Source organism: Heterobasidion irregulare (assembly GCF_000320585.1).
Source record: "Heterobasidion irregulare TC 32-1 unplaced genomic scaffold scaffold_10, whole genome shotgun sequence".
Taxonomy (NCBI): Eukaryota; Fungi; Basidiomycota; class Agaricomycetes; order Russulales; family Bondarzewiaceae; genus Heterobasidion; species Heterobasidion irregulare.
Genome location: NW_009258206.1, coordinates 1,707,705 through 1,729,509, shown reverse-complemented (window position 1 = coordinate 1,729,509; position 21,805 = coordinate 1,707,705). Strand labels below are relative to the sequence as shown.

Sequence of the window (21,805 nt, the reverse complement as noted above, 5' to 3'; positions counted from 1 at the left end):
ATATCAATTGACCCAACAATTGCAAGCTGCTGACCTCGAAAAGTGAAGTACTCTCCCATCCTTGGTATTGTGCATAACTAACGTGGTGGAGATCTGATTCGAGTTGCTTTTATGAGACCTAAATATTGAAGTGTCACCAAAGTGGGAATGGTGAAAGGTGCATGATTAGAAGGTGCGGATTTTTCTTTGAAACACAGAGAACCCAGTGAGGACAAATGCACTTGGCACAGTACATAATTAGCAGGTGGCACTCTCAGAATGTACAGCGAAAGAAAAGAGGGGCGACTGAGAATGATTAATCTGTCGACGAGTCAGTACACCTTTATGGAAGATTTGACCTGCTCAGAGGATAGTGCGGGCAAGCGCTCACGTCAACTGTGTCTCCCACATTGCAACTCAATGACAGCACCCCAGGATTCTCCCGCAAGCGATGGAAGGATCCTTCAGGGTGAAGTCGTGACAAGCATATCACCTACTCTTCTTCTTAGAGGAGACAGATGCGCGATGCTCTTCGATACTTTCGGCCTGCACACTGGAAGATTTTGGAGGCGTCTATGCAGAAAAATCCTTGTCAGCATCTGCTCATGCTTCGAAGGACAAATGTTGACCTTTTCTGAAAATTGCTCTTGTTGGCGCGTACTCATCTTGTCTTTCAGTTTGGAAGGTTTCTTACGAGCTCGGTCTGTTCCTTTTCCGCGTTCCTCATCTGCTTGCTGTCGCTGTCGCCTCGCTTGACTGGCTGCAGACTTCAAAGTAGCTTTTGAACCTTGCTCCACTTCGCCAAGGGGGAGGCCACGAGGACGAGGTGCAGAATTGTGACTGACGATGAAACGTCTGTTGAAGACTGCTGATGCAGTGCTGGTGAGACCAGTATTTCACTGGCGCCAGTTGATAAGGTAGATGTCCTTTCTGGTATTGAACCCTGGCAAACCAATGAGCATGGGCGCATGATGATAGGGAAGTGAGGCACCTGCGTGACCTTCGGTAAGAGCTTCTCCCATTTCCCATCTAGAGCTTGAGCCTGACGGTTGACGGAGTTGAGAGCGTCACGCAGGTCTTTAATCAACTTGGTCCAAGGATAGAGAAAGATTGCATTCGTGGGCACGATAACATATGTCCACCCTAGACACTGGCACTGAGTAGATATCCATTCTAGGAGGCAATACACATACCTTGCAAGATCCACTTATCTGCACCGATATCGTTCTCGTCGAAACACATGACCTCTTTCTCAACCTTCTCTCGGGCTGTTTTGGCCTCCGTACGTACTTTCGCACCGCGCGTGGCGATGAGGATAAGGGCCGTCTTGACACGACGCTTGATTTTTATACGCATGAAAACAGACAGCTGGATGATCTTGTTGAACGACACTGTGATGAGCGACATATCTGCCTTCCGCGAAACTTTTGCCCCATGATCCTTCTCTGAGCCGAGGGATTGAAACGTCTTGGGTTTGAATGGGTACTCATATGCCACCTCAGGTTTCAATAACAAAGGTTTTGGGAAGGCACGCAATGTGAAGGTGGGAGTGCGTATCAACGGGAGCAACTTGACACGAGGGCCAATAGGCATCCGCGCAGCAGGGTGGGTAGGGTCTAAGATCTCATGGTCATGTCCTTTGAGAAAGTGGGGAGTAATCAAAGGTGCCGCCGATCCTGGAGTCGTGCGTTTGAACTGCAGCAGGCGAAAGTCCAGTCAGCCTCAGTATGCCGTGTACGAAATATCATCGATAGAACAATCATAGCCACATGTACAGTTGTCATCCTTTGATGCCTCTATTCAAAGACGTCGTCGCACATTCGAGGCATTTCTACAAGTGACCATGACAGTTCCTCGAGAACGCAAGATGATTCAATTTACATTGAGAGACTTGAGACGGGTGGGAGCCTTCGGAAGTCTGCTAAGTTCTCGACATATTGGCATGTGGAGGTGAAGAGGTGAGGTTGACCAAAACCAAAGTGTAATAAGAGACGGTTCCGCTACGGTGCCGCGTAATCATTTGCCCGGTGGTAAGTTTGTCATGGCCGGACTTACGGACCGGCGTACCCGGGCCTGTGGACTGCCTATGGCAAGTTGCCTGCACTTGGGATTTCTTCGACAATTCGATTTTTCGCATACATAGCAGGTTGCGATGTCATGAAAATTCATAGAATAGCTGAACAGTTGATATGACTGATATTTTTCGGCATCCGTAGACACGGACAGTGATTTTCGATCAAGGAAGTAAATGACCGTTGACTTGTATGCGTAGTACTAGTGAGCCTAGAGGGGCCTGCTATACACCCTGCTTGACTTCCATTTCAGCGTCGGGAGCGGTCGAACAGATCATTGACCTATCACCGGGATATTGGACGAAGAATATAAATTATGACAACGCAGTCAAATTGTGCCATGAATGGATCGTAGCCCTGCTCGATACAAGTGAGGAAGCTATCAAGAAAAAGTAATACAATATGGTGTTCGGAGACCGTACACGAAGTTAGATATCAGGGTCCGTGGAGAATTAGGGCAAGATGTAAGAATAATCGAATGCAACGAGGACGAGGAAGAACGAATGCGAATAAAACATACGACGAACCCATGCAGCTGATAATATAGCGGAAAATTTAGGTTTTTTCTAGTTCGAAAGTCGTACCGTGCGTCGTCAATGATGTGATGTGATGGCCATGTTCATCGCGGCCAAGAGAATCTCCCATGCAAAATCCAATCCATCCCACATCTCAAAGTCGAGCACCCCCAGCAGCGAGGCATTCTGCCAAACGCCGATGATGGTGCGTGCTACGCCCATCAACGCGCTCATTTTGTCGCCCACTGGCGCAGTGGCGAGGTAGGTAGCGAGCTGGTGGGCGGACATGTTCTCTAGAGTACTCTGAGACGAGCTGCTCGCGCGTGCAGAGGATACCATCGAGGAAGGTAGTGGGAGCAGCGAGCATAAAAAAATGTCCATTCGGCGCGAGACCAGAAATGTGTGGAGTGGTACGAATGCCTCGGCGACAGGAACAGAAAGTCTAATCACAGGTATAGTTGCGGTGCCGTTCGCGCGTACCTGCAGTCGCGAGGGCGGCAGACGCGGAAGCTTTGCGCAGTGCGCTGCAAGCACGAGGCCATGGGTAGGAATAATGAAGGCTTTGCTTGCATCATCTAGGGGCCTAGAGGGTGACACGCTCGTATAGACGGCAAGAACGTGTGTCGGAGGGGAAGAGGTCGTGATAGGGAGATCAACAGACGATGGGATGCGCGATTTTGATACAGAGTGGGGAAGGGGGAGACGCGAGATGGACGCGTACATCCTATAACAATAGATGTTCATATTTGATCAATATCCAAGAGACAAAGCAGTACTCACTCGGCTCCTCGAGCATGCAATCCCCTGCGGATGTACTCGAATGGAATTTGCGCAAGCGCAGGATCAATGGCTGAGATATTCTCCCTGCTAGCCTCAGAAGGCGCAGGGCGAGTGAGAGTACGGGGTAAATTGAGTCCGGGTAGAGATTGAGGCTGCTGCATCTGCATGTCGAACGAACAAGGAGCAGGGCGAGTGGCGACTTGGAACATTTTGTATGTTGGATTCGGAAGAAAAGGAGTACAAAGACAGTGGATATGCTTCCTGAGCAAATGATAGTCAAGTATAATGAACGCTTATATAGATCGAACGAGCGAAAGCCAGCATTAAAGGGATACACGAAGGATAACTCGCATTTGGGAGATAGCTTGTGAGCGTTTCAGGAAACCGCATCTCGTGATTGGCCAAATATGGTAATCATTGTCCTCTGCTTCCGTGCTTCGCCACCAACTCCTCTCGTGGTACCAAATCTTCGTCGAAAGGTTTCCTTTGTCTCCATCACAACCATGTGCTAGCTCTGGACTTGATAATTTTACAAGCACTTCCTTTCTCAGCGGTACCGAATGGATACTCTTTGTACTTTCACCCGCTAATAAAGACTCAGACCCTCACAGTCATCTCTGAAGAACAGGAAACAACGATATATTCTGATGCAGCGCGGCGCACAGTAGTTCGAACTTATACAGAAACGGCACCCACGATTCTATTCTGTAGTATATGGCCATGTATCCGATGGTGCGGATCCTCCTGCATCCCCTTTGGCCCAACCTTTGTTTTACAGGGGCAAAAGAAAAGATCAACGATCATTGGGCGCCGTCGGATTGGGTGCCTGCTCGAGATCTGCCACTGAGCTTCTAGCTTTGCTCAATCAGATTTCTGCTTTCGAGTCCGTCATGTTCCTCTGTGCTTGCCACTTCATGGATTGCTGGGCCTCGTGGTCGTTCCGACATCTTACATGCCGATGCTCTTCCTCTTCTCGGTTTCCTAGCGCAGCGTTCTCCTTTGTGCTTCTCGCTCGTCATCTCCTTCTCAACTCAAACTCCTTCACAATCACGATTCTCCTCATCAGCGCTTCAGCCTCAGGACCACTCAATAGCACAGAAGATCTGATGTTATTTCTGACAATCTCATGTTAATGAGCCGAGCAGGAGGTGCAGAAAGATGGTATCATAAGTCGACGACGGCCTTGCAAAGCACACTCATACAAGACCCAATACGATCTTCATTCTTCGCCTCTCGCTGCAATATTCATGTTCAGGACGATGTAGTGGCCTTGAGACCGAGGCCTGACCATCGCGTGCCGATATTTTTGTAACCTCACATGACCTTCAAGCAATTTCATAAGGATATAGTAATCCACCAATTCTCCGGCCTCACGCTTTGCCATCTTTCCCTCGACAACGACGTGACAAATATCAGCATGGGGTTTCTCTTCTCCAAGCTGGATTATGACCCAGATCGTGACATACCGGATCTGCATGGAAAGGTCGCCGTCGTGACTGGTGCAAAGTGCGTCCTTGTTCATTTCAAACGACGTTTTGAGCGTGCTCTCAAGGTATGCCTATAGCTCTGGAATCGGTTATCAGACGACTGCACAGCTTGCTTTGCACGGAGCGAAGGTGTATCTAGCCTGTAGAACAGAGTCGAAGGCTCTTGCCGCCATTGCTCGTATTGAAAAGGAGAATCCAATCTTGAAGGGTACCGAGAATCTGATTTGGACTCCCCTTGACTTGTCGTCTATCTCGTCCGCGAAGGCTGCAGCTGAGGAAATCTTAGCGAAAGAACAGCGGCTTGATCTTTTAGGTACGCGAACCGCAACGCGCTACGGCTTGTGAAGATTTGCTAAACGTATAGTCGTCCAAAACTCAGTGAACAACGCGGGATTTTTACCTGCAGAATATAGTGTCACAGAAGACGGGATGGAGAGAACGGTTAGCGTCAAGTGAATCGGACTCTTCTGCTCAGCCATACCGCCCTCTACTTACACCTGGATTCTCTCTAGTCATGTAGGACATTTTGTCTTCACAACGACTCTCCTTCCATTATTGAAGGCTACAGCCAATACTCCGGGGGCTGATGTCCGTGTCGTCATTGTGAGTCTTACCATGAATTGCTCTATAGCCCACCTCATTTTTTTAGATTTCCTCTGTCAGCTATAAATCAGCCGGGGAAGTCAACTTTGATACCCTTGAATGCTTCAACGACAAGCGCAGCATAGGTGGTACTTGGTTTGCAAGATTTGCACAGTATGGTCAGTGAAATCAGATTACATATTGTCGATTAATGTTACAATTCTGAACAACAGGGAGGTCCAAATTGATGAATATCTTATTTGCTATGGAGCTGCAACGAAGATTTGACAATGAAGGCGTGCCGATCATTGTCAGCTCTCTTCATCCCGGAGGCGTCGATACAGGTTGGTCTATTGTTGTGTCCTTTGTTTCCTTCTCACGCAGCTGCTTCCTATCGTATCCAGAAGGTGCCGAAGCCAATGCCCCCTACGTCATCAAGATCCTTATCAGGTTGTTGGCTATGTCTCCTCTCGAGGGAGCCTATACTAGTCTCTTTGCTGCGACTAGCGCAGAAGTGGTGGCGCAGCCGCATAAATACAAAGGGAAGTACTTAGAAAGATGTCAGGTCGTGACACCTACGACCAAGGATGCATCAGACCCGGTTCTCGCTAGAAAGCTCTGGGAAGCGACGGAGAAAGTCGTAGCGGAGACCTTCGCCAGGCACGAGTAGAGGTATCTATGGCTATTAGAATGATAGGCGTATTGCCGTCCCGAGTCCTTTTCAATGATTCACTGTATTGGTATATAATCACAACATGCATTAGCATTATTGCTCTGCAAATCAAACATACAAAGGGTATGGCATTAGGCAACGTCAGCAACAACCTCGTTCTCCAGAATTGTGGCGTTCAAGGGGGGCGATGCATGATAAGACGACAGGACGAAAAGGCGAACAGCACAAGTGTATCGTATGAGGGAAAGTCATAGAGAAACGGAGGAAACGACTGAAGAGACAACATACATAACGACTCAAATTCGTCCACACGATAAATGAAGTACAAACATGTAGTTCGTTCAAGAACCAGCGAGTTGAAAATTCATGAATTCATAACAACGTTTCTCCTCCAGGAACTCGAGAAGATCAGGATCAGGCTTTGTCCCCGTCGAAAAATGCGACGAGCTCTCCAACAGGCACCTTCCGTTTCCCAACAACCGCCTTCGGTGTTGGTGGGGCTGCACTAGCTTGCGCCCGTTTCTCCTGTTTTCTCACCAGCAGGGGATCGACAAACTTTCCTGTCAATGGTGTTTGGGGAGTCGCAGCCCCATCTGAGATCCCTAGACCTAAGCCAAATCGATCAATTGACTTGGATCGTATACGTGGTCGGAGAGGTGGGACTGGGGAAGACGACGCTATGGGTCCGTAAGTTGAACGCGCACGGATGCGGGAAGAGCGTGGGGAGGGAGTGGGCGAAGTATCGTAGCCGTTTCCATTTCCATTTCCGTTGTGGTTGTGATTGTTGACAGCAAGGCGAGACGCAGACTTGCCAATTGTGTCATCGTAAGAATCGTCTCGCTCGTCGTCAGGGAGATCGTCGTGCATTGGACCTGGGGAGGATGAGAAAAGGTTCCCGCTCAGTTCAGTACGAGAGGCATTTGGATTCATGATAGGTCCTCCAAGGGCTACAGTGTATCGCTTTCTAGGCGTAGGACTAACGCTGGAACCCCGGACATATGAACCTTGTTGAGTGAGATGGTTGGAAGGGCTCTCAGAGCCCGCGGGCGGTGATGTTGGCATAGGAAGCCCAGAATTGGAGGATTGTGGGTTGCCGGTAATGGACCCAGAGTTCAGCGAAGGCAGACCGGAGACGGAGAGTGGCCGACTGTGCGTAGCGGAAGTAATCGAAGAGGGTGGAGAGTTAGTCGGTGAGAACATGCCCTGGGCGAGTAGTACCGTATCGGGAGGCGTTGCATAGTCACCTGTTGGATACGGCAATCGACTCCGAGGGGTGTGAGATGAGCTTGTGGATATATTGGATGGAACAAAAGGCGGACTCATAGAATCACGCCGCTGCGGCCCCGAGACCACTCGAGGAGTTGGAGCGGCGGCCGCAACTGGCGGTAGAGAGTGGACAGCAATGACAGACGATGTCTGCGGAGCGGTTGATATGGGAGCTGGAGTGCGCGAAGGGCCAGACGATAAGTTCGTGGGCGCAGTGGCCATTTTGGCCATCTCCCGACCCAACTCGCCAATTCGGCCTTGCAGCTCGACAATCTCCTCCTGTATCTCGCTGATGGCTTGATTTGCACCCTCAGACAGATCTTGTCTCTGTCCTTGCTCTTCTTTTTCCTTTTCCTTATCTACCAGCCAGCGTTCCACGTCGCTCATTCTTTCCTCCAAAGCACGTACATGGCCGACGGTCCACTTTTCTAGTTTTTCGAATCGCTTGGCAACGAGCAAAAGTGTACCGGCAATATCCAAGGTGCCCTGTGCATTGAACTGGGCGTAAAGAGGTGGCGCTTCACGAGATGGGGAAGCGTGGCCGTCATTGGAACGAAGCGGAGAGGGCGCCAGACTAGGAGGAAGACTCAAAGCCCGTTGAGACCCTGGTGTCGGAGAGGCAGGTGAACCAGGACTTGGTCGACGAGGAGGCTCCAGCGGGATGGAGAGGTTAAGGTTAAGCAATGAGGGGTCTGAAAAGTTAATATCACTCGAAGGTTGCCAATCTTCCAACGATCTTTCCTTTCCTTTATCCTTCTGCTTTCCACCCTTCTTTTCCTTCTTCTCTCGCTCCTTGGTGTCCAGAACGATCTGCTGTGCCGGAGTCAGAGGCTCCTTGGTTGGCGTTAGTCTATTCTTTGCAGCAATCCACCAGCTAGGCGCACTGTCCTTCTGAGATCCAGCTGGGGAAGAAGACTCGGGCATAGTATGCGCACGCTGAGGTGTAACCGGCCGAGAGGATGCAAGCATCGCCATGACTCTCTCTTCCATCCTCCTCTCTTCTGCCTCTTGCGTCAAGATCCTCTCTGCCTGCCTTCGACTTCGATCGCGCTCCCGTTCCGCCTCGGCCTCAATTTCGGCGTCGGTCGGCATGCCATTTGGCGGACGGGCGTTGATATTATTGACGAAGGAACCAACGCGCTGAGCGAACGTGGAGGCAAGTTTTGTGACGGACGAATTAGGTGAATGCGTCCGCCCCCAAGTTTTCACGTGGTCGTCACTCCCATCGTCAGAGCCATCCTCACTCACGCTATCAACGCTGGATCCCACCGTGAACCCATTTCGCAGAGGAGATGGAGGGCGAAATCCTTGGGTATTTCCATAAACAGGCTCCGGCTGTGTCAGAGATGAGAGATGTGTATCCTAAATTGCGAGAAGTCATACACGTACAAGGTTTAAAGACGATGGAGGAGGGGGTATAGATGGCGAAGTCATCCGTCTCTGTTGTTTGACTGTTGGAGTTGCGAGAGGGAGTGCCAAGTTAGTTGAAGAATGAGAAATCGACGAAGAGGACTTGTGGGAGTTAAGCGAAGCCATTAGGATGGAGCGGTCGACCTCGTCGCTGTGTGCGACGAGGCTGGTTGGTGTCGGACGCCGTATGAGTTGAAGTTTGAGCTTGCCCTTACGGCAAACACGGCCGCCACCAAGCTACAGATTCCGGAAGTTGCCTCAGCTTTCAAAGCAGTTGCCACCTCTGACCACAACCACGACGAGCACGATGGACAGCGCGTCGTTGAGACTGGAGCCGGCCTTCGCTTACTTGTCTTATTCTCTCTCTCGCCTCGAAACCACGTTCTACAGGTTTCCGGGTTCTCACGTCGTCGCTCGCTATGTCAAGTCCTCGCACCAGAACGACCCTGGTCGCACGGTACTCGAAATCATCCTCATCATCTTCGCTATCAGGACTCTCTTGCAAGCTCGTACCCGATCAGACAGCGGCGGAAAGCATTTCATACAATTCACGGAGAAGGTATGTTTGTTGCTGAACTGTCTTCCGACATTTGCCGACCACAGTATAGGAAATAGACGAGCTTATCGACGAATGGACCCCCGAGCCCCTAGGACAACCCCTTTCTCCGGAGGAAGAGGCTGATCTAGCTTCAGTTCCAATTGTCTCTGGCCCGAATGGCTCGAAGCCCAAGCTGGTCAGCACTGGCAAGCAGGTGCTCAACCTTGCCAGTTTCAACTTCACCGGACTTGCTGGCAACGAGACCATCAAACAACGTGCTATCGAGACTCTTCGCAAGTACGGCGTAGGCAGCTGCGGACCTCCTGGATTCTACGGCACTGCTGGTAAGCCTGAACCCCTGAAGCTCCTAAACATAGCATTTACGATGTCTCGCAAGATGTACACCTGGACCTTGAGCACGAGATTGCTGATTTCTTGGGTGCCGAATCTTCTATACTGTACTCTCAAGGCTTCTCCACGATATCCTCTGTCATCTCTGCGTTCGCCAAGCGCGGCGATGTCGTCGTTGCCGATCGCGGTGTCAACTTCGCTATCCAGAAAGGTCTACAGATCTCGCGCTCTACCATCCGCTGGTTCGACCACAACGATCTGAAAAGCCTGGAAGACGTTCTGGAGAGCGTTGACAAGGAACGAAGGAAGCGAAGGTCGCCCCTAACTAGGCGGTTCATCGTCACAGAAGGCATTTTCGAGAAAGATGGGGCCATGGTCGATCTACCTAAGCTTGTAAGCCTTGTGAGCTTCCTGTACTAAATGCACAAGCTCATGTCTTTCTAGGTTGAGCTCAAGTACAAGTACAAGTACCGCTTGATCCTAGATGAGAGCATCTCCTTTGGCACCGTCGGAAGAACTGGACGCGGACTAACAGAACTTTACAACGTTCCAGTACGTTTGTAATATTTTAGAATGGTCAATTCATTAATTATCTTCTAGGCAACTCAAGTGGATATGATCGTCGGTTCTGTCGCGAACACCTTGAACGCCGGCGGCGGTTTCTGTGCGGGATCCAAGAATATTATTGACCACCAAGTAAGCTAAAACTCTATCTTGTTAACACTATCTAACATCATTTCATGCGCAGCGTATCAACGGCACTTCATTTGTCTTCTCCGCTGCTTCTCCTCCCCTGCTTGCTGTCAGCGCATCAGAAGGTATCAACATCTTGCGCAATACTCCCTCTATTTTGAGTACACTCCAAGAGAACATTCGCGTGATACGCTCCATCCTTGACCGTGTCGAATACATCACGATCCCTTCACACCCTGCAAGCCCCATCATTCACATACAAGTCCGGCCTGGCTCTTCGTCGACCCTGCAGCTCCCTTCCCCATCGGCTAGCAAACCGTCTAATCCCGTTTCAGTTCAACCACGCGAGCCCGCAGTGTTTGACATCGAGTTGGAGGAGCGTTTGCTGCAAGATATCGTTGACGAGGCCCTTGTTCAAGGTGTCTGGACGACGAGGGCGAAGCGATTGAGGGGTCAAGAGCTCGTTGAAGTTCGGCCAAGTGTGCGCCTGGCCGTTTCGTCTGCGTTCACGAAGAAGGAATGCGAGAAAGCCGCCAATGTGATCAAGGCTGCAGTTGTCAAAGTACTTGCAAAGCGTCGGTAGAGCGTTTCCATGATGTTTCAGGATTATGCTACCATATAGATATACCTATAATACCGAGCTGATGCTTCGCCATAAGTCGGCAGTTACTGAAAAGCAAGGATTCATACTGCCACAAAGAGATGCGGAATGGAAAACTACATTGCAGATACTGGTCCTGACTCAAGCGATTCGCTACCAAGGATGCACAGCAATTCGATGTGACATGCAAGACCGATGACTTATTAGACTGAGATCTATAGCCTCTGAACACCAATAATTGTCTATTACGCCGTTGATAGTGCGCTGCCATGCTCTCAGCCTCTTCATTCTCTGCCTCGAGGTCGGGAGCATGCTCTTGGCGAAGGACCTCTTTGTCCTTTGCATGTGGCTTCCTCACCCGGAGGCCGCATCTGTTCATGCGGTGAACGTCGAATTTTGTCGAGTCGTCAACGAACATCGACGGAAGTGCCCTTTTGGCGTTGACCCACACGCGCTGGGAGCCAAGTCATGTATATCAGTATGCAACGAGGGTCGAGGGACCGAGGAAGACACACAGGAATTTGCAACTTGAACTCGACGTCGAACCGAGCGTTGACCTCCAAGGAGACGTTGGTGGAGATGATCGTAAAGTCAAAGAAAGCTTCGGGAATGTTGAGGTGAAGCATATCGATTTCAACGAATATAGATCGAAGACCCGAGTAGATCAAGAAAGGTGAGAGAACCATAGTTAGATCACTCAAAGGATAGTAGATGCGCAAGTCGCGCGCTTTGAAAGCCTATGAGTCAAAGTCGTCAGTGCTTCTTCGTGATACGTTAGGATGCCACAATACCTCTACAAACCGCCTCATATTCGAATTATAGCTTGCGACCTCCAGCAAGTCCAGTTCCCAAGGTCGCAAATTTTCAGGGAAAGCGAGATGAGACTTAAGCAACAAATGAGATGGCTTCAAGGCCATAGCCCACTCCCACAAAGCCTGAGGAAGAACGACTGCACCACTCTCACGACTGCATCCCTCGAACGCGATAGAGACAAGGCCGTGCAGACTGCTCAATGACTCCAAGAGCGACGGAATGATTTCCGGAGGAACCGGTGGTGGGTGTGTTTCGTCCACATAATTATAATGACAGACGTCCGTGATATGAATATGGCGCACGAATTGGGATTTGGTGCGAAGGTGAGCCAGTTGGCTCTTGATACGATCGATGTTCCACCTATGGGAGCCCCAGCCAAAAAAGGGATCCCTCAGTTTAATACTGCGAAGAGGAAGTTTATAGGTGGCAAAGGCGATGAACCCACAGACACCGACAGACGCGGGAGAGGTCAGATATGAAATGCCGGCTACCGTAATGTTTCATGAGCGCAAGTTTGAAGATCTTGAGCAAGAGCCCAGTAGGGAGTTCGATAGCTTTAGCCGTGCGAGTAGACAGAGCGAGAGGAATAATAGGATGGCTGAGGATGGGTTATGTAGCAGAATAACCTCTCCCAGCCTCTTGCAGGAATAAATACGGATTCGGAGGCAGTCACGATCGATCGGTAATCAGATGAGGTCCCTGAAATGGTGGTAGAGGGAAAGGCTATTGTCGTCAATTCCTGGACTCTTTTGAAAAGCCGGTCGTCGCACCTGCCTCTTGTCCAACTGTGCACGCCGCCAACTTGTAGCCAGTTATGGGCATGAGCTGTGGTAGACCTGGGTTGAAGAGTGATGGTGGAGGATAGTGAGCTTAAGATGTGGCATTCTAGTGCATTCACTTGGCAGAAAATGGCCAGATCAGAATTTGAGACGTCAACAAGCGGAAGTTAAGTCGGTGCACCTCCACCGTCGCAACGACTAGGAATGACATTAGTGAGATTGATTCAGATACCTAAACTTGCAAAACACCAGTTTAACATTTGTCAGAAAACACACGCCACCGATTATGTACAGACGAAGGTCATGAACATCGGCTAGCGGGACAGAAGATCAGATGATGTAAAATACCTCGATGCACCCATCATGATTTGGGTGAATTATCTGAAATGTTGGCAATTTCGAAACCCATAGCGGTGTACCATGGCATTCGACTCATGTGCCTCCGCCTGCTCAGGCCTATGTTCCTGGCATAAGCGCCCGGCATATGCTGAGTCGCGCTTCCGTCTATACAGACAACGTCCGCCCTCGCGACGAACACCGACGGAAGTCTACGCTTGGCTGTGACCCACGTCGACTGTGCTTTCACATTGTGAATGAGTGATCAACGGGAGATCGCCAGAAGAAAACGCACAGGGATGGAGAACTGGCATGCAATGTGAAACGTACTTGATGGCGGCATGGGAAGGGCCAAAACCTCTTGAAATCGAAACACAAACACACTCACCTTAACAATACGCTACATGCTATCGTAGGCTTCAACACGCAACAAATGTACTACCCAAGGCCACAGATCATTCAAGAATATGAACACACCATAGAATAATAATCCAGAGGAAGGCTGTGATCCATTCACACAGAGCTTCGAGGGGAACAACACCGCCGCCATAATAAGGGCCTTGGAATATGATAGGTCCAAGATGAGGGAAGAGGCTGGACGTATCCAAGAGCAGTGGAACTCTTTCCTTTGGGAAAACTGGGGGTTTCGACAAACTTGAAAACTTGTGTCGACAACGCAAAGACGGGGTACGTATAGCCGGATTTATTCCGCAGGTGAGTAAGACGGGCCTTATCACGATTGACATACTATCGTTCATCGTCTTTACCAAACAGTTATTGTTTCCTGTATTCATGGATCAGAAGATGTGATGGGCAGCTGGCGACCGCAGATGCCATGAAATAGACGAGAGAAGTTGCGTATTGGATACTTGTCAGGTGGGTGATTCTCGCCTCTTGGCAAGTTTGCAGATGTTAAAGATAGTGTCAGTCGGGAGTATTGCACGATTTGCCATAGTAAACAAAGCTGTCGAGAGTTCTAGCTTAAACTTTGGCGGATGGTAGGGGAGAACTTGAGTAGAGCAAGGCCAAGACGCAGGCGCCAGGGCTTCAAACGTTTTGCTTAGAACCTACCTAAATTAAGTTATTCCTATCTAATTTAATCCTAATACGGATCTGTGCGATCACCTGATCGCATTCATGTGTGCAACAGTCGCCTAGTTTCTACCGTCGACAGCCTCTACTTCATCCGTTTTCTCGCCAGCTCATCACTCACACACCTCCCCAATACTACCTGTAATCCACCATGACCACAAGATTTGACCCCAATAACGCCCAAAACCTTGTTGAGGTGCGTAACGAGTCGCGGCAAAGCCTCACGGAAACGCCGAGGAACTGAAGTTCGTGTAGATTGAGAAGCAGTGAGTAGGCTATTACATTGGGTGCCAATGCGTCTTCAATTTTCATTTTCCCACTCGGCGGGTAAAAGATTCGCGGTGAAAGCCGTCGAACATGCCCAAGTAAGCCCCACACATCTAGCCCACTCCGAACTCCTCAGCGCTGATCGCGCCTCCATATCGTAGACTTACTGGAATCTCCTGGAGAAGATTCATCCGAGCCAATTGAAGCTTACCAGGTGCCTATCAGCAGTATACATCTGCCGTTGACCACGGCGTTCATCGATAGTCCCTAGGCTTGACGATGAGATCTTCGAACATATGATGAAGACTTTCCCGGAAATTTCCCAAGAGCACCAGAAGCTGACAGTTCTCGACGAAGACTGGATGAAAAGCAAGGACGGTAAAGAGCGGTGGCGGCAATTCATGGCAGCGTGAGTCTTACCTAGCCCATGCTATAGGAATTTGTCCTCACATTCGTGTCCAGATACGAGAAAAAGGTTCAAGATTACAATTTTGGATCTCTCATCCGAACAAATGCCACGAAAGAATATAGCGAGACGAACACAATTTTCGGTGAGTGGTGCTGATTTTGAGAGGTCACAATCTGAGCTCATTCTCTTCATCCTGACTAGTGACGCGAATACAGGTAAGTAATTGCACATTTAGTGACGACCTAACTAATTATACAACGCACCGTGCCAGTTCTATGCTATCGAGGTGAGCTCCGAGATATTCTTGGTGTAAACTACGACTCATTTACACCTCGCACCGCTTCACCTCGCGGACCTGCATGACAGATCTCGCGCAACCGACTCGGTCTCAACGATAAGGCGCACGAAATTGCAAAGGAAGAGGCAAGGAAGCAGCAGGAAAAGATCGACAAGGCCAAGAAGAAGGGTGGGAAATGATGGTCCACCCGCCCGTGTAGGATAAGGGCTGGCCTTCCCGCCATCAAGCATGAAAGAAATGGAAGAATAAAATTACATCAATGTGTTGTGAGCATGACTGCATGGTTGACTATGTTGAAGTAAGATAAGAGTGGGCAGAGTAGAGACTGGTGGTTTGTGTTCGTCTAGAGCACCGGAAATGCCAGGCAGGCAGGCAGGCAGGCTGCGGAGGTGTGTTTGCCAAGGCTGTGCTAATGTCGTGCGCACGAACGTTGAAGGAATGTGAATATCAATCCCGCAGTCTGCTGAATTCTGCCCGTGAACCCCGGATCGTCGGGCAGCAATTGTAATATCAACATGGCCATTTGTAGCTCGCGTGCGCCTTCTGACCTCGCAAGAAGTCGCATTTCAAAACCTAGCATCTAGGAGGGCAGAAAAAGCGATACTTCGCTATCGATGAGGTGGTGCCGGTGAACAACAAAGGCGCTCTAGGGTGGCGAAGGTCTTCGATAGGTGGGGGAAAGGGAAATGAGACGACGTGCACTTGAGTCCGTATTTCGAGGACCATCATTATGGCTAGATTCCTGGGCGCAACGCCTACCGCCTGGAATATTCTTCTGATGAAATATAATATACAATATCAGTGCGATTAGTATACGGTTCAGAGAAAATCCGCTGGGATCAACTGGGTGACAGGGTCATTCACACATCGTGCGAGCGATCCGTATTAGGCGAGTTTGACGGAGGAGATCTGTCTCGGAGAACTGCGCGCGCGCATATGCACAGCATAACAAAGTTGGGACAGCGCAATAGAAATGGCAAGCGAGGCCGTACTTATAGATGAAGGGTCCCGGCGTTCATTTCGCGAGTTGGTCAATAAGAAGGTGACCGCCTGGACCGCGCGTACGTACGCTTGCACCGAGTGCCGTATTTCAGCATACCGCGGACTGAAAAGGACCGGGGATGGTGTAAATGCCGCCGGCGGAACCACCATGCCATATATGAGCAGAGGGCAATAAGAATCAAGGTACCCGTCTTGCAATGTGGGCTAGACAGGGCGGCAACTTTGAAATCTCATGAAGCCAACTCGAGACCTTATAGAGTCGCCTACATGACACCGTGCCAGTTAGACTCGGTAGTTCTGGGCAGGGTTCATATCCGCGATATCAAAAATAGTAATCGCGTGGGCTGCGTCTGCTCACCTCTACTTACGAAGCGCAACAGCGGCCCTTCTAGAATGCAACGAAATACGCCGAGGAGCACAGGGCATCGCAAGATCTACCATGATTAGAGCCAGTAAACTGAATGGATGAGAAAGTTGCTGAATATGCCCAAAAACGTAGGACTCGAGCCAAACAGTCAGTGTCCTGAGAGACACAGACTGTGTCCAATCGTGTCGCTGTAAGAAGACCTTGGAAACGTGGATTTGCGTCCAGGCAAAAAAGCCGGAGCAATTGTCAAGACCAAGGGCGTCAAGCGAAAGGGTGAAAGGAGAAACACGACTTGTCACAGATGTGACAGCTCGCGTTTTGGCCTGTCGCGTTCAGCAGCTCCCTTCAACATCGCGTTTCCGTCTCACAAATCTTTGTACGCTGCCCCGGTTTCTCTGTATTTCTTTCTACGAGAGAGAAGAACCAGACAAATATACTCAAACTCAGACCCTATGGACGCGGATGATGCCATCTCCATTTCATCGACTGACTCAGTGGACCCGGACGACTACTCGCAGCGACGGGCAATCCTCGAACCCGCGATCCGCAATGTCGTAGAATCCCTTGGTGGCTTTGAAGGAGGGTCGTACCGAATGGGAGACGAAGCGTATGGGTGCCTGAAGGATCTGAAGAAGTACTGGCGAAAGGACGACACGGATGACGAGCGCACCGTCGCGCGGATATTCTGGGCGACTCAAGTCCTCTCCAACGACCTCATTCCAATTTTATTGGAGACAGCTGGAAAGGGCTACGCTGAAGACAAGCGAGCCATTGCTTGCGTTGATCTCATGACTGCGATGACATGGCCAATCGACCTTGCGGAGGAGCTGAAGGAGCTGGACGACGAGCTGGATCGCGGGACGGACTACACTGAGCTCCTCCACAGCCATCTCAACTACAAATCTGCACTCCTCGCCCCTGGCGTCCTGAAATCCATATTTAACATCATGCTCCCATGCCTGTCGAAGGACAAGCGAGAACGAAAGGAGCGGGACGTCCAGATCATCAATGTCGTGCTCCACCTCGTGCGGAATCTAGCATTCATCAAGGACTTGCCGGTCAACATCCATCTCAGCTCAGACCAGGCGGACTTCTCGAGCTTACAAGGCAAACTCATCAAGACCCTATCGGAAACGCATTATCTCGACCTGCTGCTGACCGTCGCTTCCAATGCGGACACAGATGTCATGTTCAATGGCTGGAACACTCTGGTCCTGGAAATTTTTTACCTGCTGTTCCGAGGCGTCAAACCTACCACCCTGATCATAGAGCAGACCACGGTGAGCGATTCCTTCTTCGTTCCGAGAACATTTCCACCTCTGACACGTCCGCTTCGCACGCTCAGCAAGTCACCAAAAATTTACACAGTCTTCTCTCCATTGAAGACAAACGCCGTCGCGACTTTGCGCGCCACGCGCCTTCTCGACACTCTCGTTTTGGGACCACCATCTCCGTCAAATTAAATCCTAAGAAAAGCACAGCCCCCCCTAAACCCACAAACGAAGCCGAAGCAGGCGAGCCAGCTCCGCCCGCGGCAGCCTCGTCGTCTTCGTCTTCGCAGCCACTTGTTCTCCATCGGCAGCAGGCCTTGAATAAGGAAGCAGGGACTATCATCGACCTTGTGAAGCGCCAGAAGACACAGAAGGGAAAAAAGATAGACGATCTGGGACGAGACGACAATCTGTCTACGGGAGCTAAGACGGTCCTACAGGGCCTCGCAAGAACGTTTATCGAGTCTTGTTTTAATCGTGCGTCTCTGCTCACATGATCTCCGAATTTGGATTGCCTTGTGTGGCTTATCTTTCTCCGTGATCTAGCGTTTCTCGCATCGCTTCTCAAGGACATCAAGTCCGAGAGACCAAAGATCACAGACAAGGACAACCTTCGCCTGCTCTACGTTACGAAATGGTTCCTCGAGTTCTTCCTCGCGGCTAGAGCGAACGATAAGGGGAACGACAAGCGGTGGGAGTTTGGGCTTGTCGGAGAAGTCATTGAACGAGGTTGGATAGTGTGGGTCCTCAAGCGGATGCGCGGCGCGGTCGAAGAGAAGGTGCGCCACCGCCTTCTTCGGTCTAGGCTCCATTTCGATCGACTCGTCTCTTCTATCTATGACGTTTTCCTTTCGTTCAGAGTTCGTCTGAAATGGACTCGCTGGGCACATACTAACGGTGCCTTCTCTCGCTTGTTAGCCGAAACTTTGGACCGAGCTGCAGGCAGGCATGGAGTGCCTGACGCACTTGCTCGTGCTGATCGAGTCCATGTCTTCATCATCCGAGTCGGCTTCGGCTTCGGGAAGCGTGTCCTCGTTGCAGGAGGCCGCAGAGCTGCTGCAACAGCAGCTAATCTACAACGGCGAGGCTATCGACGCCGCGCTGGACGGACTGAGGACGTACGCGGAGGGCAGGCAGACGATTTCATTTCTGCATGCCGGCGTGAATCTCGCTTACCGGCTCATGAAGATGCTAGAGCAGTGGGGGAAGAAGAAAGGCGGAGGAGCATACGTGAGGAAGAGGGCGAAGCCCAAGCAGAAGCGGAAGACGACGGGTCTGTCGATCGCGTAGCTGGCTGCCGGCTCTCACTGGCGCTGATCGAGCTTTTGACTTTCAGGTCGAGGAACAAGAGACGAGGAAGGCGTTCCCGACGTGGAAGAAGAAGAAGAGGCGCCAGCCGAGGAAGAGGAGTTCATCCACGAAACGATGTTCACATTTGAGGCTTTTGAGATGGTTCGCACCTCCCGATCGATGACCTCGAGTGCCGACACACTGACGCGCTTCGTAGAAATTCGCGAATCCTGACATCACGACGTCGCTGCTGACGTATCTGGGTCGGTACGATGAATTCGAGTCCTCAGAAAACATGAGGCGGGTCGTCAGCTTAATCCATCGGCAGGTCGTCCGTGCCAAAGCCGAGGGTCTCTATTTCCAAGTGAGTCGTGGGTGTCGTGGAGTCTGGTCCGCGCCATGCTCAGCTGGATACGGCGCAGGTATCCACGCTAGAGCTATTCAAGTCCATCCTGGCGAACCAGAAATCCCTGCCGAAAGAACAACCGTACAAAGACCTCGTCACCTTGATCAACTACATCCTCCGCCAGTTCTTCAAGGCCGTCGAGGAGGACCCGTTCGTGCTGGTAGAGGTGACGAGCAAACCGTTTGCCCAAGCCGCCGCGACCTGATTGCTCGTTGCTCGTAGGCCTTCTTCCCGAAGAACCGGGGGCGATGGAAGAGATTGTCCAGCTGGGAACCGGAGCCCAAGTCGAAGAAGACTCGCGCATCCGCAGAGGACGCGCGTTTCCCGCCTGACGTGCAGGTGAAGAAGGGCTATACTTGGAGCGAGCAGCTGGCCATCGCCATGGCGGCGCTGCAGGAAAATGGGGACGGCGGGCTCATCGAATGGGTCAAAGACGTACGTCCGATGACGCAACCCACGCGAAAGTGCGACCGTCCTGACTCGTCCCCGCTGACACGCTCAGATACTCTCCATGGTCATCGCGCACCGCCAACGAATCATCGAAGACACCGACGGCGCAGAACCGGACCAGAACGCTGTCGCGGCGGACATGGACGACGAGGGGCTCAAGGCCAAGCTGTTGGCCAAGGGCCCCTCGAGCGAGGCCCTCTCGAAAATGACGGATTACGGTGCGCGGCGCTCCTTCAGCCCGGACGCAAAGTCCGTTTGGGCACGCAGCTCGCTGACCGACGGGCCGCCCGTGGACATTTCCAGCGATACCCTACATCAGCGATGAGCAAGCAGACGCGGCGACGAAAAACCCGCAGCTGAAACTGATGTTCCGTCTGGCCAATTTCTACACCGTCGATGAAGGTACGTGTTTCCGATCGCCCTGTCGCGCTTCTTCTCCTCCGACAAAGGGCTGGCCCCACCCGCGCGCCCGCGTGCGTGCGTGCGTGCGTGCGTGCATTCCGCACGCACGCACGCACGCACGTCCAACCGCACATGCTTCGCATGTCATGGGCATCTCCACGCCCACAGGCCGACGTCGCCCTCCGATCTCCTCGTATGCTGATCCCACCCCCGCCGGGCCTCCGCGCCCGCGCACAGACGCCCGCCCGCTCGAGTGGTACATCCCCGCCGGGATCCTGCTCTCCGACCTCGCGCGGACCCTCGCCGTGATCGCGCAGTTCCAGCACGCGCCGCTCGACCTCGGCGGAAAGCGCGCGGCGCAGCTCCTGGGCAAGAAGACGCGTCGCCGGCGCCGGCTCCGGCGCGACGGCAGCCCGAGCTCCGCGAGCGGAGGCGACGGCGACGACGACGACGACGACGACGAGCCGAAGAAGAGGAAGCGCGAAAGGAAGATGAAGGAGAAGGAGGTGTACAAGTCCGCGCAGTTCATCGAGGACAGCGACGACGAGTTCTCCAAGGGCATCGACGAGTTCTTCGAGCGCGAGCGCGCGCTGCGGGAGCGCACCGCGCTCGCGGCGGCGAACAGCACGCTCGGGATCGGGACGATGAAGAAGGCGGGCACGAAGCGGCGGCGGAAGCCGGTCGGCGGGGGCGCTGCGAAACGGCGCAAGGCGAGTGGAGGCGCGGGCAGCAGCGACGCGGGCGACGAGCGAGCCGGGCCCTCCACGTCCCGCTCGCGCTCCCCCTCGCACGCCACCCCGCCGCCCCCCGCCGCCGCGACCGCCCCGCCCGTGCCCCCACGCGCGCGCCCTCGGCCTCGGGCCAGGCCCAAGCCCAAGCCCAAGTCCACACCTGCGCCCATGCCCATGCCCGTGCCCCGAACAGCCGGATCGTCGGACGGCAACGCCGCTAGCGACCGGACGGGCACGCCGCAGCCATCACCGCCGCCCCTGCCACGCTCGTCGGCGGACGCGCCATCGTCCCCATCCCTACCCCCATCCCCACCAGCGCCAGCGCGAGCGTCGAATTCAATATCAAAATCCGCAGCCGAGGGAGCCCGCGCCGCGCGCGCGCGCGACGCGACGTCCGACTTTGAGGTCCGCGCGCGGGATTTGGGGCGCGGCGGCGGCGCGGCGGAGATTGGGGTCGATGCCGATGCCGAGGGGGAGCCGCTGGTAGGTTCGGTTTCGGGTTCAGGCTCGGGCTCGGGCTTGGGCTCGGGCTCGGGATCAGGCTCGGGATCGGAATCGGAATCAGGCTCTGGGGGCGCGGGCGCGGGCGCAGCGGGTGGTACGGGTGGTGCAGCAGGTGGGAGGCTCGGAGGCCCGGGACCGCGCGCTTCGAGGCGGGGGCGGAAGGGCCGGGGGCGAATGATCGTCTCGGACGAGGAGTGAGGGCGAGGGGCGCGGGCGCGGGCGCGCGACGTGTGTTGAGCGGGACGGCGACGATCGCGTTCTGGGCGTGTATATACTTGCAGTACGCACATGGAGCCGCACTATCGCGTCGCCAGGCGGCGTTGAGAGACCGGCGGACATCGGCCATCTACTTTCCACGCCGTCTCGACGAACGGGCGGACGGGAGCGCGCGTGATTGGGCGGGAGGCCTGAGAGCGGACGTTCCCTGAAAGCCGTCGCAGC

At 52.6% G+C, this 21,805-nt stretch overlaps 8 protein-coding genes across 8 annotated transcripts; 4 read left to right on the top strand and 4 right to left on the bottom strand.

The window, feature by feature from the left end:
• Positions 1 to 748: 748 nt before the first annotated feature.
• On the bottom strand, positions 749 to 1,923 carry HETIRDRAFT_429755 (uncharacterized protein; the record flags this gene model as incomplete). Its single annotated transcript, XM_009552779.1, has 4 exons — positions 749 to 922; positions 971 to 1,122; positions 1,173 to 1,674; positions 1,861 to 1,923. 4 exons carry the CDS (start codon positions 1,921 to 1,923, stop codon positions 749 to 751), a joined length of 891 nt encoding a protein of 296 aa, XP_009551074.1.
• A 721-nt stretch (positions 1,924 to 2,644) lies between these two features.
• On the bottom strand, positions 2,645 to 3,507 carry HETIRDRAFT_52469 (uncharacterized protein; the record flags this gene model as incomplete). The annotated part of the gene is made up of 2 exons (XM_009552205.1): positions 2,645 to 3,290; positions 3,347 to 3,507. The coding sequence occupies 2 exons, from the start codon at positions 3,505 to 3,507 to the stop codon at positions 2,645 to 2,647; spliced, it is 807 nt and encodes a 268-aa protein (XP_009550500.1).
• Positions 3,508 to 4,808: 1,301 nt separating this feature from the next.
• Positions 4,809 to 6,067, top strand: HETIRDRAFT_239899 (uncharacterized protein; the record flags this gene model as incomplete). Its single annotated transcript, XM_009552778.1, has 7 exons — positions 4,809 to 4,852; positions 4,911 to 5,146; positions 5,213 to 5,280; positions 5,395 to 5,436; positions 5,483 to 5,598; positions 5,653 to 5,759; positions 5,820 to 6,067. Coding segments are annotated over 7 exons (861 nt in total), but the record flags the coding sequence as incomplete, so codon positions are not given.
• Positions 6,068 to 6,502: 435 nt separating this feature from the next.
• HETIRDRAFT_454850 (uncharacterized protein) lies at positions 6,503 to 8,788 on the bottom strand (the record flags this gene model as incomplete). The annotated part of the gene is made up of 2 exons (XM_009552777.1): positions 6,503 to 8,689; positions 8,744 to 8,788. The coding sequence occupies 2 exons, from the start codon at positions 8,786 to 8,788 to the stop codon at positions 6,503 to 6,505; spliced, it is 2,232 nt and encodes a 743-aa protein (XP_009551072.1).
• Positions 8,789 to 9,049: 261 nt separating this feature from the next.
• On the top strand, positions 9,050 to 11,084 carry HETIRDRAFT_436369 (uncharacterized protein). The gene is made up of 6 exons (XM_009552776.1): positions 9,050 to 9,323; positions 9,373 to 9,646; positions 9,700 to 10,046; positions 10,098 to 10,205; positions 10,254 to 10,349; positions 10,402 to 11,084. Exons 1-6 carry the CDS (start codon positions 9,072 to 9,074, stop codon positions 10,927 to 10,929), a joined length of 1,605 nt encoding a protein of 534 aa, XP_009551071.1. The 5' UTR covers positions 9,050 to 9,071; the 3' UTR covers positions 10,930 to 11,084.
• On the bottom strand, positions 10,958 to 11,756 carry HETIRDRAFT_421702 (uncharacterized protein; the record flags this gene model as incomplete). Its single annotated transcript, XM_009552775.1, has 3 exons — positions 10,958 to 11,401; positions 11,463 to 11,684; positions 11,739 to 11,756. The coding sequence occupies 3 exons, from the start codon at positions 11,754 to 11,756 to the stop codon at positions 10,958 to 10,960; spliced, it is 684 nt and encodes a 227-aa protein (XP_009551070.1).
• A 2,282-nt stretch (positions 11,757 to 14,038) lies between these two features.
• HETIRDRAFT_460697 (uncharacterized protein) lies at positions 14,039 to 15,196 on the top strand. The gene is made up of 9 exons (XM_009552774.1): positions 14,039 to 14,163; positions 14,223 to 14,233; positions 14,302 to 14,332; positions 14,396 to 14,448; positions 14,506 to 14,643; positions 14,697 to 14,785; positions 14,845 to 14,858; positions 14,915 to 14,929; positions 15,010 to 15,196. Exons 1-9 carry the CDS (start codon positions 14,119 to 14,121, stop codon positions 15,118 to 15,120), a joined length of 507 nt encoding a protein of 168 aa, XP_009551069.1. The 5' UTR covers positions 14,039 to 14,118; the 3' UTR covers positions 15,121 to 15,196.
• Positions 15,197 to 16,762: 1,566 nt separating this feature from the next.
• On the top strand, positions 16,763 to 21,562 carry HETIRDRAFT_105309 (uncharacterized protein; the record flags this gene model as incomplete). Its single annotated transcript, XM_009552773.1, has 11 exons — positions 16,763 to 17,590; positions 17,656 to 18,058; positions 18,128 to 18,441; positions 18,500 to 18,854; positions 18,918 to 19,033; positions 19,089 to 19,235; positions 19,294 to 19,443; positions 19,500 to 19,712; positions 19,780 to 19,945; positions 20,031 to 20,129; positions 20,298 to 21,562. The coding sequence occupies 11 exons, from the start codon at positions 16,763 to 16,765 to the stop codon at positions 21,560 to 21,562; spliced, it is 4,056 nt and encodes a 1,351-aa protein (XP_009551068.1).
• Positions 21,563 to 21,805: the final 243 nt, after the last annotated feature.

What these genes read in the sequence shown, in the direction of transcription:
- HETIRDRAFT_436369 (XM_009552776.1), top strand. Translation starts at nt 9,072, where the DNA reads ATGGACAGCGCGTCGTTGAGACTGGAGCCGGCCTTCGCTTACTTGTCT. An exon ending in TCATACAATTCACGGAGAAG is followed by an intron (nt 9,324 to 9,372) that starts GTATGTTTGTTG and finishes ACCACAGTATAG; the next exon opens with GAAATAGACGAGCTTATCGA. An exon ending in TGGTCGATCTACCTAAGCTT is followed by an intron (nt 10,047 to 10,097) that starts GTAAGCCTTGTG and finishes ATGTCTTTCTAG; the next exon opens with GTTGAGCTCAAGTACAAGTA.
- HETIRDRAFT_460697 (XM_009552774.1), top strand. Translation starts at nt 14,119, where the DNA reads ATGACCACAAGATTTGACCCCAATAACGCCCAAAACCTTGTTGAG. An exon ending in AGCCAATTGAAGCTTACCAG is followed by an intron (nt 14,449 to 14,505) that starts GTGCCTATCAGC and finishes GATAGTCCCTAG; the next exon opens with GCTTGACGATGAGATCTTCG. An exon ending in TGGCGGCAATTCATGGCAGC is followed by an intron (nt 14,644 to 14,696) that starts GTGAGTCTTACC and finishes ATTCGTGTCCAG; the next exon opens with ATACGAGAAAAAGGTTCAAG.